The sequence below is a fragment of the Centruroides sculpturatus genome, unplaced genomic scaffold (assembly GCF_000671375.1).
Source record: "Centruroides sculpturatus isolate CEXI.00-Female unplaced genomic scaffold, Cexi_2.0 scaffold364, whole genome shotgun sequence".
NCBI classification, from domain to species: Eukaryota; Metazoa; Arthropoda; class Arachnida; order Scorpiones; family Buthidae; genus Centruroides; species Centruroides sculpturatus.
The window spans coordinates 575443-589551 of NW_019384799.1; the positions used below are offsets into that span (position 1 = coordinate 575443).

General features: G+C 32.8%; 1 protein-coding gene across 1 annotated transcript in view; it reads right to left on the bottom strand.

The window, feature by feature from the left end:
- The window catches only part of LOC111629510 (wee1-like protein kinase 2), a 41124-nt gene extending 27798 nt beyond the window's left edge, over positions 1-13326 (bottom strand). The window contains exons 1-2 of the mRNA XM_023373427.1: positions 12284-13326; positions 9082-9127 (exon numbers count right to left, since the gene is read on the bottom strand). Of these exons, the coding sequence (XP_023229195.1) occupies positions 9082-9127; positions 12284-12816 (579 nt within the window). The 5' untranslated portion in view covers positions 12817-13326. The remainder of the gene's footprint in view (positions 1-9081; positions 9128-12283) is intronic.
- Positions 13327-14109: the final 783 nt, after the last annotated feature.

Here is a 14109-nt window from a genome sequence, read left to right on the forward strand (position 1 = left end):
AGAGCCTTTACTACATGAAAATGAAAATTAATGAATACACTGTGTACAGTAATTTACCTGATAAGACAGACCTCAGAAAAATACTTTATGAGAGCTTTTATACTTTTATAAAGCTGTCTATAATGAAAATTAATTAACTAAGGATTTTTTTGCCCTGCCAGGGTGTGGCCGAGTTATCCGGAGTGCCGGGTTATCGAGAGCCGAGTTTTCGAGGTTCTACTGTATTATCTGTATCTATATGCTAGGAAATACTAAACTAAAGTACTTGTCGATGTAGCAAATTCTGTATGAACTGGCAACAGCCATGTAAGACCACTCGAAATGAGAAGAGACCTGTTGTTAACTTGTGCCCCAAGTTATGGATGTGTGAACAAGTGCATGTATAGTCTTAGATTAGAATAAAGTTTAATTCTAAGTGAAAGGACTGCCTCATCATTGTTCTAACAATGGTTTTGGGACCAAGAAAAGAAAATTAAGTATTGAAGACTAGAATTACAGAAATTAAAATGAAATAGAATTACAAAGCCTACAAAAGAAAAATGGCTGATCAATTAGCTAAACAAATAGAACCACTGTGTAAAGAAAACTTCGATACATGGAAGATACAGATGAAGACACTCCTGATCAAAAACAATTCAGGAAATACGTCAGCGGAAAAAGAAAGAAACCAGAAATTATACTTGGAAACGAAAGTACAAGGAAGGCAGCAGAACAATGGGACACAGCAGACTCGAAGGCAATGTGTGATATAATTCTCACCATAAGCCCAGCAGAATTAAAACAGACAAAAGGATGTGAAACCTCACATGAAATATGGAATAAACTACATGAAATTTTTGAATCAAAAGATCCTGCAAGAAAGGCCATGCTACTAAAGAAATTAATTCTCAAGAGAATGAGGAAAGGAGACAACATGGCAGATCACATAAAAGACTTTTTTGATATAATAGATAAGTTAAAAGAAATGGAAATCTCCATAAACGAAGAACTATTAACAGTACTACTGCTATATAGTATACCAGACTTGTTTGAATAGTTTCGAATTGTTATCGAAACACAAGAGAAACTTCTTTTGCCAGAAACACTCAAAATAAAGCTAACAGAAGAGTATGAGATGTGAAAATGAAATGATGATACCAATGACACGAAGAATTGGATGCGCTGTATATAAGCAAACAATAGAAGAAACAATCGGAAAATAAGGGGTCATTCAAATTCAAATGTCATAATTGTGGCAAAATAGGCCATAAGGCTAGATTATGCTTTGACAGAAACAAGCGAAAACCACATAGAGCTATAACTACAAGCCTAACAACATGAAAACAGGAGTCATATAATGCTAATATTATGGCAAATAGAGGAAAAGAAAATCTTAAATGATGTCTAGACTCAAGTGCTTCATCACACATGTGCAATGATAAAACAAGATTTTCTAACGTCAAAACATCCCACATAAGAGAATTAAACTTGGCCAACTCATCTACAACAGAAATCAAAGGAAGTGGTGATGTAATAATTGAAACAAAGGGAAGATTTCAAGCCAAATTAGAGAATGTGTTTCTTGTACCAGAACTAAGGACCAACCTACTGTCAGTTGGGATGATAACTGATCATGGATTCAGTGTACTATTCCAAAAGAATCAGACAACTATTATGGATCCGAAAACCAAAAGCATACACATGCAAGCATTTAAAGAAGGAGGACTATACTGTGTGAAAGAAAGGTGGGAGGAATCTAAACTCTCTGAAACAAATGTTAATGAAATGGAAAGGTGGCACGAACGTTTAGGTCACTTAAACGAAATGGACATATGGCACACGCCAACAACCTAAAGGTCAGAGGACTAAATATAAGACGAAAAGAAGAACTTGACCCCCGTGAGATCTGTATAAGAGGGAAACAAATCAGATCCACACTTCCAAAACAAAATGAAGAGATGCAGAGAAGTATTAGAACTGATTCAAATCAACATTTCATCACATTTATTGACAATTATTCTAGATGGTGTGAAATATATTTCATGAAAAACAAAAGTGAAGCTCTCGAGAAATTCAAAACATACTTAGTCTTTGTAGAAAATAAAACAGGAAGAAAGATAAAGGCAATAATAAGTGACAACGAAACTGAGTATACTAATAGAGAATTTCAGAACTTCCTGAAACATAAAGGGATTAGGCATGAGAACAGCCTGCTACACACAACAAAATGGCATTCAAGAAAGAAAAAATAGAACACTAGTGAAAATGGAAAGATGCATGCTACTCCAGGCAGGATTGAAAGAATGTTTTTGGGCAGAAGCTGTATATACCACATCATGTCCATCAAAAAGCCTGGAAGGCAATATACCCTTCAAATTATGGACCAGTAAAATGCCAACAATCAAATATTTTAGGACAATGGTTCTCAATTAGTGGTACATGTACCCTGGGGGTACACGAAATTGCTTGATGGGGTGCAACCTAAAATCAGTCAATTTAAAATTTAAATGCATGAGATGAAGCAATCAAAAAAAAATAATGGGTGGACCATCAAAATTTCGGCAATTTACAACATGATGTCAAATGCACAAATTCCTTTATTGTACAATTATCATTATTATCATGTCAGCAAAGCAGCAATAAAATATTTACTAACATTTTGCACAACATACCTTTGCGAGAGCGGATTTTCAGTCATGACAAACATGAAAACTAATCATCATCATCGACTTCAAGTCGAACATGACTTGAGATTGAAGCTGACCAAAAAAGCAACCAGATTTTACAAATTTGTGCAAAGAAAATCATGTACATTTGTCACATTAAAATTAAATAACCTTATGTTATTTTCGTAATTATTAGAATTGTATTTTAAAGGTAATAAATGTAAAAAAAAACTTATTCTATTTATCACTAGCTGTCTACGCACAGCTTCGCCCACGTTATATCGAATTTTCTCGTGGGAGTAAGATATTTTCTCGCAGTAAATGTAGCCTATGTTCATCTCCAACATGTGCCAAATTTTATTAAAACCTGTTCAGCAGTTTAGACATGAAAAGGTAACAGACAGACAGGCAGAATTACCTTTGAATTTATAATATTAGTATGGATTAATATGAATTTCTGCTATAAGGGTTATGTGATTTTGAGCTCTTTCTTGAAGTGGTATGCAGGAAAAACTAATTGGGAACCACTGTTTTAGGACATTCGGTCAAACAGCATTCGCATTAGAAAAGAAACCAGGAAAAGGAAAATTCCATGAGAAATCCACAAATGCATATTTATAGGCTACTCTAGCAAAATAAAAGTGTATCATCTATGGAACACAAAGACAAAAAGAGTTATAACAAGCAGAGATAGCAAATTCATCAACAAATTCCCAAACAACTCAAGGGACAATATGGAAATAACTGAAAATGACAGATCCCACAGAAGGAAAAGACTCATTAATAAAGAAGTGGAATTAAATATCCTTGAACCTGCTAAGGAACAATTACAACCCAAAGAAAACATCTCATCCGAAAATGAAGATGAAAACGAAACAAACGAAAACAAAAGCGAACAGAATATAGTCGACCCCACTATAACACAGTAGATACATTCCACTTTATAAGAATTTCACATTGTAGAAATCCTTAAATACATGAGCCAATCACAGCCCAGCACGTGTGCAGTTTTATGGACTACGGCTGTTTGAAAGGTTTTCTTCCATAAAATTAATCGATTCTAGACTAATTTGACTCAACATTTCCAAAACGCGTGTAATTTTTTGGGAATAATCCATATAAACTATGCTATAAACAAAAAATTGTAGGGTTACTTACTGAGTGTGCACTGTTCGACGATGCCATTGCTTAAGCTTGTTTTCGTCGCGGAGCAGCGCACCAAACGGCGGGCGTGTTTTCTAATAAGTTATTTTTCTGTGAAAAATTCGCTGAACTTTGGAGACATCATTAATAGAAATAATTTTTATGGCCTTGACAGGGCCAGATTAACCCACTTTGGGGCCCTAGACATTTTCTTCTTACAGGGCCCCTCCCACTAAGAACACATTTTCTTTAGATTTTAGAATTCACAATAACCATATAAAAAGCAATATATTTTTGTTTATTATATACAGTTGCCAACAGAAAAGTAAACTATCTTATTTACAAATCTTTTCAAATTAGACAGTTTGACCGGGCCCTAGACATTTGTCTCATTTGTCTATGCGATGATCCGGCCTTGACCATTGAATGAGAAATGTTTTTTTCACAAGAAATGTATAAAATTACAGTACTGTATTAGACTTACAGTACCTAATTTATACACTGTACAGATGATAGTAAACTCAACTTACCCACCTAAACTCTCCGTAGCATCACGCTATGGACAAGCAGCCGAACTACTTACACGCTACTAGTGTGTAAGTAGTTTGGCTGCTCGTCCACTATTGGTCCAGATTCAACCTATCCTGTTGCGACACGAGTTGGCGATGATATTTTACCTCATTTTACGAGTCCCTTTTAGCATCTTTATACAAATACGGTCGCAATTTTTTCCAGCGATATACGAATCCACATTATATGAACCCGCGTTATGGGGGGTCTACTGTAATAAACTGGTAAGATATGGGAGTGAGAGGTCACAAATTGCTTGAACTCAAAAGAGGGGGAAACCCAGAAAGGAAAGAGTGAAAACCATAGAAGAATCTGCCACAATTGGTGAAAAAATAGTCAAAGACATGACATATAAAGAAGCTATGGAATAGAATGACTCAGCCAGATGACGGGCTGCCGTGGAAGAAGAATGGAGTCCCTGAGAAAACATAAGGTATGGAACTTAACAGAACTGCCAGAAGGGATAACAACTATCGAATGCAACGTTAAGAAAACATCACCGACAGAACAATACGAATAGAGTACATGGATACTGAGCAACACTTCTGATTCACCGTAAACACATAACTAATGAAGAGATCACTAAATAAAGATAGTCTCTTCGAGAGGGGAGATTATTAGGGAATACTAAACTGAAGTACATGTCGATATAGCAAATTCTGTATGAACCGGTAACACCCGTGTAAGACCACTCAAAACGAGAAGACACCTGTTGTTAAGTTGTGTGCCAAGTTATGATACATGAACAAGTGCATGTATAGAGATTAGAATAAAGTTTAATTCTAAGTTAAAGGACTGCCTCATTATTGTTCTAACATTATATCCATTTTATATATATTTATATATATATATATTAATGGCAAAATGTGCCATCACTGCCAACAGAAACCAAAACCATCACTTTATAAAAAATTGCTATAAATAGAGACTCTACACTACCTGCCTGAAATATAACTAAATCAATAAAGACAGGCAACAAATAATTTAGCCATACTTTCCAAAATATTATGTTTCAATTGATTTAATTTTAATTAATTAATTTTGATTTTATTTTTAATTTTAGTTTCAGTTTTAGTGTAAAAACTAGAATTTAATTATTATTTTTAGTTTTAATTAACTGGCTACCTAGTATTAATAGATATTAAATTAAATATTAATATTATAATACATAATATTATTTTAATAAATTTTTGTTATTTAATTTGAGTTAAGCACCTTTAAACACAGATTCGTGGATGTCATTTATATATGCAAATATAAATTAATGGAGTTTTTATTAATTAATTTGATTTAAATTGAATTGTGACACATACCGAAAACTGGAAGTAGTATCTTACCCAAATGCACATTGAAATCTAATTTGAATAATGTCATCAATGGTTCGTGTCATGACATCTAATGACTCGAGACAAATCTCGGCACCACTGCCGAATCGGCACTCCCATCGTCAATCGGTTGGGTCATTGTCTTTCTTCAACATAGGAAGTATAGGTAGTTGACCAATGACAGTCAACTCTGCCAAGTAGCTTATTCAGAAATCAACTTATTGTACCACAACTGAAGCAAATATGGCATTCCAAATTTTGTTCGTAAACAGGGGCAGTTGTAACCCAAGATTCAACCATATTTTTAATAGTAATTTGTTAATTAATAATAATTTTCTTTTTATTATTTCATAATTTTGAAAATGTAAAATCATAAGACACATACAATACATCAAACATTTAACAACATGCATCTTGTCCCTTTTAAATTAAAATTATAATAATAAAGCTAAGAAAGTTATCATTGCCGTTCTATAAATAACAGAAGTTTAAATTCAGTTAGAATATTTTTAAAACGTAACTATTATTAAATATCAGGATAAACACGAAAACATTACATAAGCTGATTCGGTAGACAAATTAAATCGGATGAGTTCGAGATCTCGTTGATTTTTATTATGTTTACAAATTGAAAAGAATGGGGAAAAATCGTCAGTCCCTTTCTCCTTTCTTCCGTCTATATGTCATTTACGTGTTTCGCGGCAAACGGGCAATTAATTCCATTCGTTCGCGATGGAAAATGCCGCCACTAAAACAATTTCCCGATCGGTTCTTTTTAAATTCTGATTGTCCGACGAAAAGGTGAAAAGTCGCCATTCCAATAAACGAACTTTTTTCATAGAGGGCATCGAGTTGTCGGGAAGATCGATACAATATCGTTTCGTCTTTTATTTATGACGGAATCGGGAACTTCCTCTCGAACCGGAAATTTAACCTCTCTGCACCTGGTCCAGGGAAAAGCCTTTCTGTGATGTCGCCGGAATGCGCGTTTCGTAAATTATCCGTAACGGACGAGAAGAGGAAAAAAAACCTCAATGAATTTTATAGTCGAGGATAGAAAATTTAGAAAAAATATCCGGGAGAGAGGAATCCCATACTTTAAGAAGCCGGTCTCCCTCAAAACTCGAAATCCATTTTTAAACCTAGCAAGATAAAATTAAAATACATCAAACGGCGGAAAAAGTCAGAAAATAAAAAATAAAAATAAACGAGAGAAGTATTAATTTTTTGACGTCGCGTGCTTTTCTTTGTTTCCGTCCGTCCCTCTTTTTCCAGAAACAAAATAACACTTCCGTATAACCAATGGGGAATTCGTTAATGGCCAGCGGCACATTTTGTACGCAAACTATAATTAAATAGATTCCCGATTGAAACAAGTTAAATAGGATTAAAACATGATTAAATCTTGAATCGGAACAGGCTGCCGATTCAAGACTTTTTCTGAGTCGATAGTAAGTTATTGGAGGGAAAATTTTGTTATTTTCGTGGCAGACACAAGAAAAAAACATCCAAATCTAGGTAAGAGTGTGGATTAAATAGTGCCCAAGTTCGTAGGCGGCGCATAACCGTACCGTCGTTGCTCGGGGTCCGGAACGGGTGCTGCAAAAAGTTTGTGGCGCGCTACTTCCGGCTAAAGTCTATTATGAATCCCGTATGTGGAGCGGTTCGAGAGAACAGCTGCATCCGACCAGCTGTTTCCGTCGACAATAGCTCGTACTTTCCAGCTGGTCTGGGAGACGCAACACGTGGCAAACTATTCCCTTCACTTTATTTTTGAAAGAAATTCCGAATCGATGCTGAATTAATCTTTGAAATATTTGTCAACGATTTATCCGCCGTAAATCGTTTCGGACCATTCGTCCCAGTAGCCTCGTAAATTAAGCGATGCTTAATTTACGAGAAGGCCGAATGCCGACGGTGCCGATTTGCGTGATTAGGCTCAATTACGTAACGGGAAAATAAACAAAGGATGCCTTTCGCCTACCGACACTAATAGTTCGCTATCCCCATGCATAAATACGTTACGTGTTTCTTCTTTTAAGTCGCGTTTAAAGTCGAAAACAACGGCAGCTGCTATTTTCCCTCCCGTCTTAAACAAAATGGGGAAAATCGGTTGGGCCAGGACTACGAACAGCTGCGCACCTCTCGGACCGTCGACGTCCATTAAGATATTTTACGTGTCGACTAAGAAACGTTGGGAAACGTCATCTGTTGGCTTGTTTACAAGCTCCGCATTTAAACGTTCACCCAGATAACGACTTTTAATCGCTTCCTAAATAAATAACCACCTCTAACCGTTTCTAATACTTCTCTTTTCATTTTAATAAAAGCTATATTTTATTTTTATGTAGAACAGAATAACAACAGTCCTTGTTTGATAATTAATCCTGGTCCACCTGCTCTTATTAAGAGGAAAAATTATCAATCACTTCCTACAACAGGTGTTAGCTAACTCTTGCTATATACGGTGTGTATATATACAGTATATATATAATATAGATGTACTGTATATCTTATTTATAAATATAGATCTTTAAAAAGTATGAAAAAATGTATTTTAATTTGTAATAAGAAAAAATTATTACTGATGCACTTTTGGTTGAAATTTTACCTTTTTCAATTACACATTAAAATGCATTCTCTCATACTTTTAGAGAATGACTACATATTAAATTTTTAAAATTCAAATCTCTACAGATTCAATACATTTAACATATTGTCAAATTATACAGTACTTAATTTTTCTGTTTGCATTAAAAAATTTTCTAATTTAATAATGCAATTGCAATTATTAAACAAAAATAATCTTCAAATGCTTAATTTAATATTGTATAAAATGTCTCAAAGATACTTTAATAAATCCAAAAAATATTTGAAAACCTTTATATGAAACCATTTAAATTTCCTGAATATTTAAAACAAAAACTTTATAATCTTTATTTAGACATTGTAAATACCTATAAAATTTTTAAGAGTTAAGAATATATTTGTAGTTGTGTGATCTCTCACCCTCTCTCTTTTCTCTAATATTTTATATTTTGTATTTAATATATTAAATGTGATGAATCCATGTGACAAAACATGTGCCAAAAAACTTGCCCATCCAGAAAAGTTGCTTAAGCTTGTGCTTTGATCCCAGACAAAAGCCTTCCTCAAAATAGTTTTGATGACAAATATGAACTTGAAAGTGAAAGACATAAATGTAATGAATGCCTATAATACCTGAACTGACAAAAATGTAAATTCATGTTTTATAAACACATCTTAATGACAGTGACTTAAAATGACAAGTAACTATGCAATTACAAATGCCAAAAAGATGCATAAATCTGTATAGAAATCATAAATTGTTAGATGATGAGACAATTACAAATATATGGACCAATTTAAATACTCACATCAAAAATTTGTTCAAAAGTACAAACAATACCTGCACTATTACGGCTATATAAGAAACAAATATCTTAAAATTTTCATTATAACTCAAAAATGATTAATAATTACATTACAACATATTATCATATTATATATCAGGGGTAGGCAAGCAAGAATTCAGTAGGAACCGAAATGTGGGTTTTGCAAAATGCATCAGAGCCACAGTTCTGTACTTTTTTTATTCTGTACTGCAATTTTATTATATAATATAAATATAATAGAACTGTTGAACTGTTCAACAATTCTAAAGAAAATATTACAACACGACTTCACAACAAACGATAAATATAATATAAAACAAATATTGAATTTTTTTAATAAACATATTTTAACAAAATTGTGGAAATAAAATTGTAAAAATAATAATAAAAAGCAGAAATTACCACTTTCGGCAANAATATTGAATTTTTTTAATAAACATATTTTCACAAAATTGTGGAAATAAAATTGTAAAAATAATAATAAAAAGCAGAAATTAACACTTTCAGCAAAAGAGCAGCATTTGCCCATGTCTGTTATATATAATATGAATATTATAAAATATAAAAAATGAACAACTATTCTTTCATGTAGAAATGAATATAAAAATATATTTGTACAAAGGTAAATACTTTGGCCCATTTCTTTTCCTGTCACTGAAGTGAACAATGGAAAAGAAACAGACCAAAGTATTTAGCTTTGTACAAAAGTTATATTTTTATATTTATTTCTACAATTAAATGCAATACTGTTGGCCATGTTTTTTACTATTTTTTGTTTCTTTCTTGTTAATATACTTTCAATTTTTGTATATAATTTTTTTTTTTTCAGGAATTCATTCACATAATAAATCTAATTTCTTTCATGCTTTCAATATTTTGTCTACAAATATATTTTTATAATTATCATAATGTTTTATTAACAAACATGCCTGATAAATTTTTGGTATAATTATTATTAAAAATATAAATGGCATTTTTAAAAACTTACAATTCAAAGATATCAAATTATATTAAGATATAATTTCTTATATTAAAATTTTATTTATATTGTATAAGTTCAATATAACAATATTAAACACCCTAATATGCTAGAAATTTTGGGTGTTGGTCTGTTATATATATATGTGCATATTTTTGTTATCACCACCCAAAATACTTTAAACTAGAAATATTAAAACAGAATAATACAAGCATAATTTGGACAAACAGATGATAAATTACAAACAACTAATAATCATTTAAACTATCAATGGAAAAAAAAAAGATATGCAATTTTCAAAAATTTTTTATGAATAACTTGAATAATGTACAACTAAAACTAAAATATAGAAAAAAGGAGATTTAGTACAGTTACTATTTACAAAATATTAAACAACAGGTTGAACTGAAATCTATATAAAACAAACTAAAAAATAACAAATAACCTCAGTCCCTAACATAATAATATAACATATTGTTATCAGGAAATACAAATAAATTGTATAGTTTTATTCCTAATTTTTAATTTAAAACTGTATTACTTTATCTAAGCCCTAAAATATTATATGTTATTTTGTAGAAACTTATTAAATCATTTTTAAAAACAATGATTGTTATTCTGTAAGCATGTAATAATGATTCAGAATTTTGTCATCTTAAATCAATGTATATATCAAGTTTGTAAATCTCATATTATACTACATAACTTACAAATAATAAAAGTTTATCTGGAAAAAAATTCTTCAAAAAAGCATATTAAATAACGGTAAAAAGAAGAACTTACAAACAGAACTTAATAATAATGAAAAATATATCATAATGTGAAATTATTTCTCTAAAATTTTTTCTTTCTTTTTAAATTGTATATCATTACAAATGACACAATACTTTAATTTTTCTATTTAGTTAACAAATAGCATCTGATTATTTTTAATGTTTTTTTTTTTCATTTTACCATATATATATCCTCCATATTATTTTAGTTAAAATAAACATTTTAAAATTTATGTATGGAAAACATTGCATTTTTAAAATTTCTCTACAATATATGATATACTCAATTTGCCTATTTATTCCCATGCTTTTTATTTAATGTTATTTTTCAATAGTTGAGGTTTTTAATAACTTTATATTAATATAGTTCTAATTTAATGAATGGTTAGCTTAAACTAAAATTATAATTTTCATTGCAATTATATTAAAAATTCTATTAAATGTTTGTTTATGTCATTTTCAGTGGGATTTTAGTTGCTATACATTGATAAAGAGAAAGTTTGTTTTTTTCTTAACTCCGAACTTTAAAGAGAACAAGGACATTTCGTTATCTAAATTATTAAATTTTTCATTGAATGATTTGTGAATAAATATGAAATACTCCTTTATTAAAGCAGAATTATATAAGTATCTCTTTACATGTACTGTAATAAAATCATATTCTGTATTTATTGAGGTTCAAAAGCAACAATTCTTTAACAAGATGCAAAGTAATGACTGAAAAAGATTTTGTATGAAACAATTGCTTTGACTAAATTTAGACAACCTTTTTTGGAATTTCTCACTATAAACTGATATCTTTGTCATTTCTCCTGATATTTGTTTTCTCTCACACTACGTAACTAACGATTTCAAATTCAAAAATTTGACAGCATTATAGTTTTTATTAATTTCATTTTAGTCACTCTAGTTCAGTTAGTTTAGTTAATTCAGTCACAGGTTGATGGAAATTTAATTTTATTAATTAATTAAATTTATTATTATTATTAATTTAAATAACAACTCAAATTCAAATGGGATAATCAAGGTGATAGCCCACTAATTACTGTAATGATATCATACAACTGAATAACTTAAAGGATTTTTTTACATGCTTTTTAACACAATATTCAGCAAACATATTTTACATATAAACGAAAATACGAAAAACAAATGTATTAAGTACTAAATACATATTGAAACTTAATTCCAATTACATAAATTTTAAAAATAACGACTGTCTGCCAAAATTCGTACAATCTCTTGTAATTTTGTTAAAATTAGTTTACTGTTTGTAAACGAACCTTTAAACACTACCCATCGGGTAATCGATGACTCAAACACGGACCAAACATTTGTTTACTCGCGAGTCATCGCCAATCGAGTCAAACAGAAAAATGTATTAGAAATAGAAAATACCCAGAAAAAAACAATAATTTAATTGGAAACTTACCCGTTGATGCTGTAATTAACATTCTTTCTTCGTTTTTCGGATGATTTCAATAGCATTCCCATAGGAGTGAAAGGGTTGACGTTAGCTTCTGCATTCCGATACTTGTTCTTATATTTTAAACGGTTCCTGCGAATTCCTTCTGCGATGTGACTCCTGAATCTCTTCTTAAACTCTTCCGACGTAGCTTCCGACGTTTCTAACAGAGTCCTGGGAGTCTGAGGATCTTCGAATAGTCTTAAAGCCCTTACGGGTTTGTATGGAGGACTGTGAGACTCCTTCAATTTCTGTCTCCTGGATCTTCCCATGAGACGATTCTTCTTGGGAGAATCACAAACACGCTTCATCGACCACAAATCCGATCGGCAATCGTCCTTCTTCTCTTCCTCTTCCCGCGAAACGTTTTCTTTCCAAATATTAAAAGCATCGTCCGGATCGTCGACTAAAGCTCGGTCGTCGTCGACGAAACCCAGTCTTTTCCTGACGTCGTCCAAACAGTTCAGTCTCATCGGCATTCGCTGCGAAACCAACGACATTTTCCCGACTGAATTTCACTAAAACTAATCGAAACGATTAAATAACCGAAGAAAAACATCGATCGTCGACAAATACCGCGAACAAAAATGGCGCTCATTTGCTCAGGCGCACGTGACGACCGTTACCGGGACAAATCGAAATCGTCGACGCTGACGTCATGTTTGACATCACGTATTGCGTCAGAGAGGACGTACGGAATATTAATTAGGGTATCCACCTGGAGGAAATTTAACGGCCGAAATTAGAATTTTCGGATTTTCGACCGCTAAAAAATTAAAAATACGTCGGAAGAATTTCGTTCCTTTGTCTTCGCCGTGAATAAGACTCGAGACTTTCGGATCGTTCTTTACATCTTGGTTCTTTCGGTGGAAGAGAAAAAACGGAAGGCGAAACTTCTTTCGGTCTTCAGAGACGAAGAATGTTTGAATCATTCCTATTTTATTTCTTTTGAAAGAATTTTTGAGAGGAATAAAACCGATAGACGAATTGGAAAACACTTCCAGAATTCATCTCTGTATCTTCTCTCTTTTCCGTCGAACATTCAAACGACTCCAGCGGAAAGGACAAAGGTCACGAGTGAAATTTCTTTTTAATTTTCCGCCTCGTGAGCACTAAGAGGGCTCTTTTGCAAACCCCTTATGGATTCGACCATAAGGGCTCACAATGGGTGACTGGGTAGTGAAGGACGGAGCCCGATATATCCGGACGGACCACCCCCATAAAATTTCTGGGGATTTTTCGATCCGTCCGGATTCGATTCTGGGTCACAGAGAGCGGTAGGCTGCCACCTTGACCATCCGGCCGTCATACGAGGGAAGTTGGAATTCGAGGTCAGGATCAGGCCCGAGTTGAATCTCCAGAAATTTTCGAGAATCCGGTTCGAACGTCTAGGAGTATAAAAAAAGCTTCTTACAGTTTTGAAGATAGAAATTGCTTAAAAAACGAATGCGACATGTCAGATTAGAAACAAATTTTGACCCAGGAATGTGTACTAAATATAGACCCATCGAGGCCGATGGCCGAGAGGTCAAGGTGGCAGCCTACCGCTCTATGTGATCCGGAATCGAATCCGGGCAAGTCGAAAAATCTACAGGAATTTTTCGGGGAATGGTCCGTCCTGATATGTCGGGCCCCGTCCCTCACATCCGGCCGCCCCATTGTGGGCATGGCTGAACCCATAATGGCCTTGCTAAAAGAGGCCTTCTTAGTGCTCACAAGGGCAGAAACAGTTCAAAAATATTTATGTAAGCCCATTTGTATGTATATGTTTATCGTTGGCCGGATGACCGAGG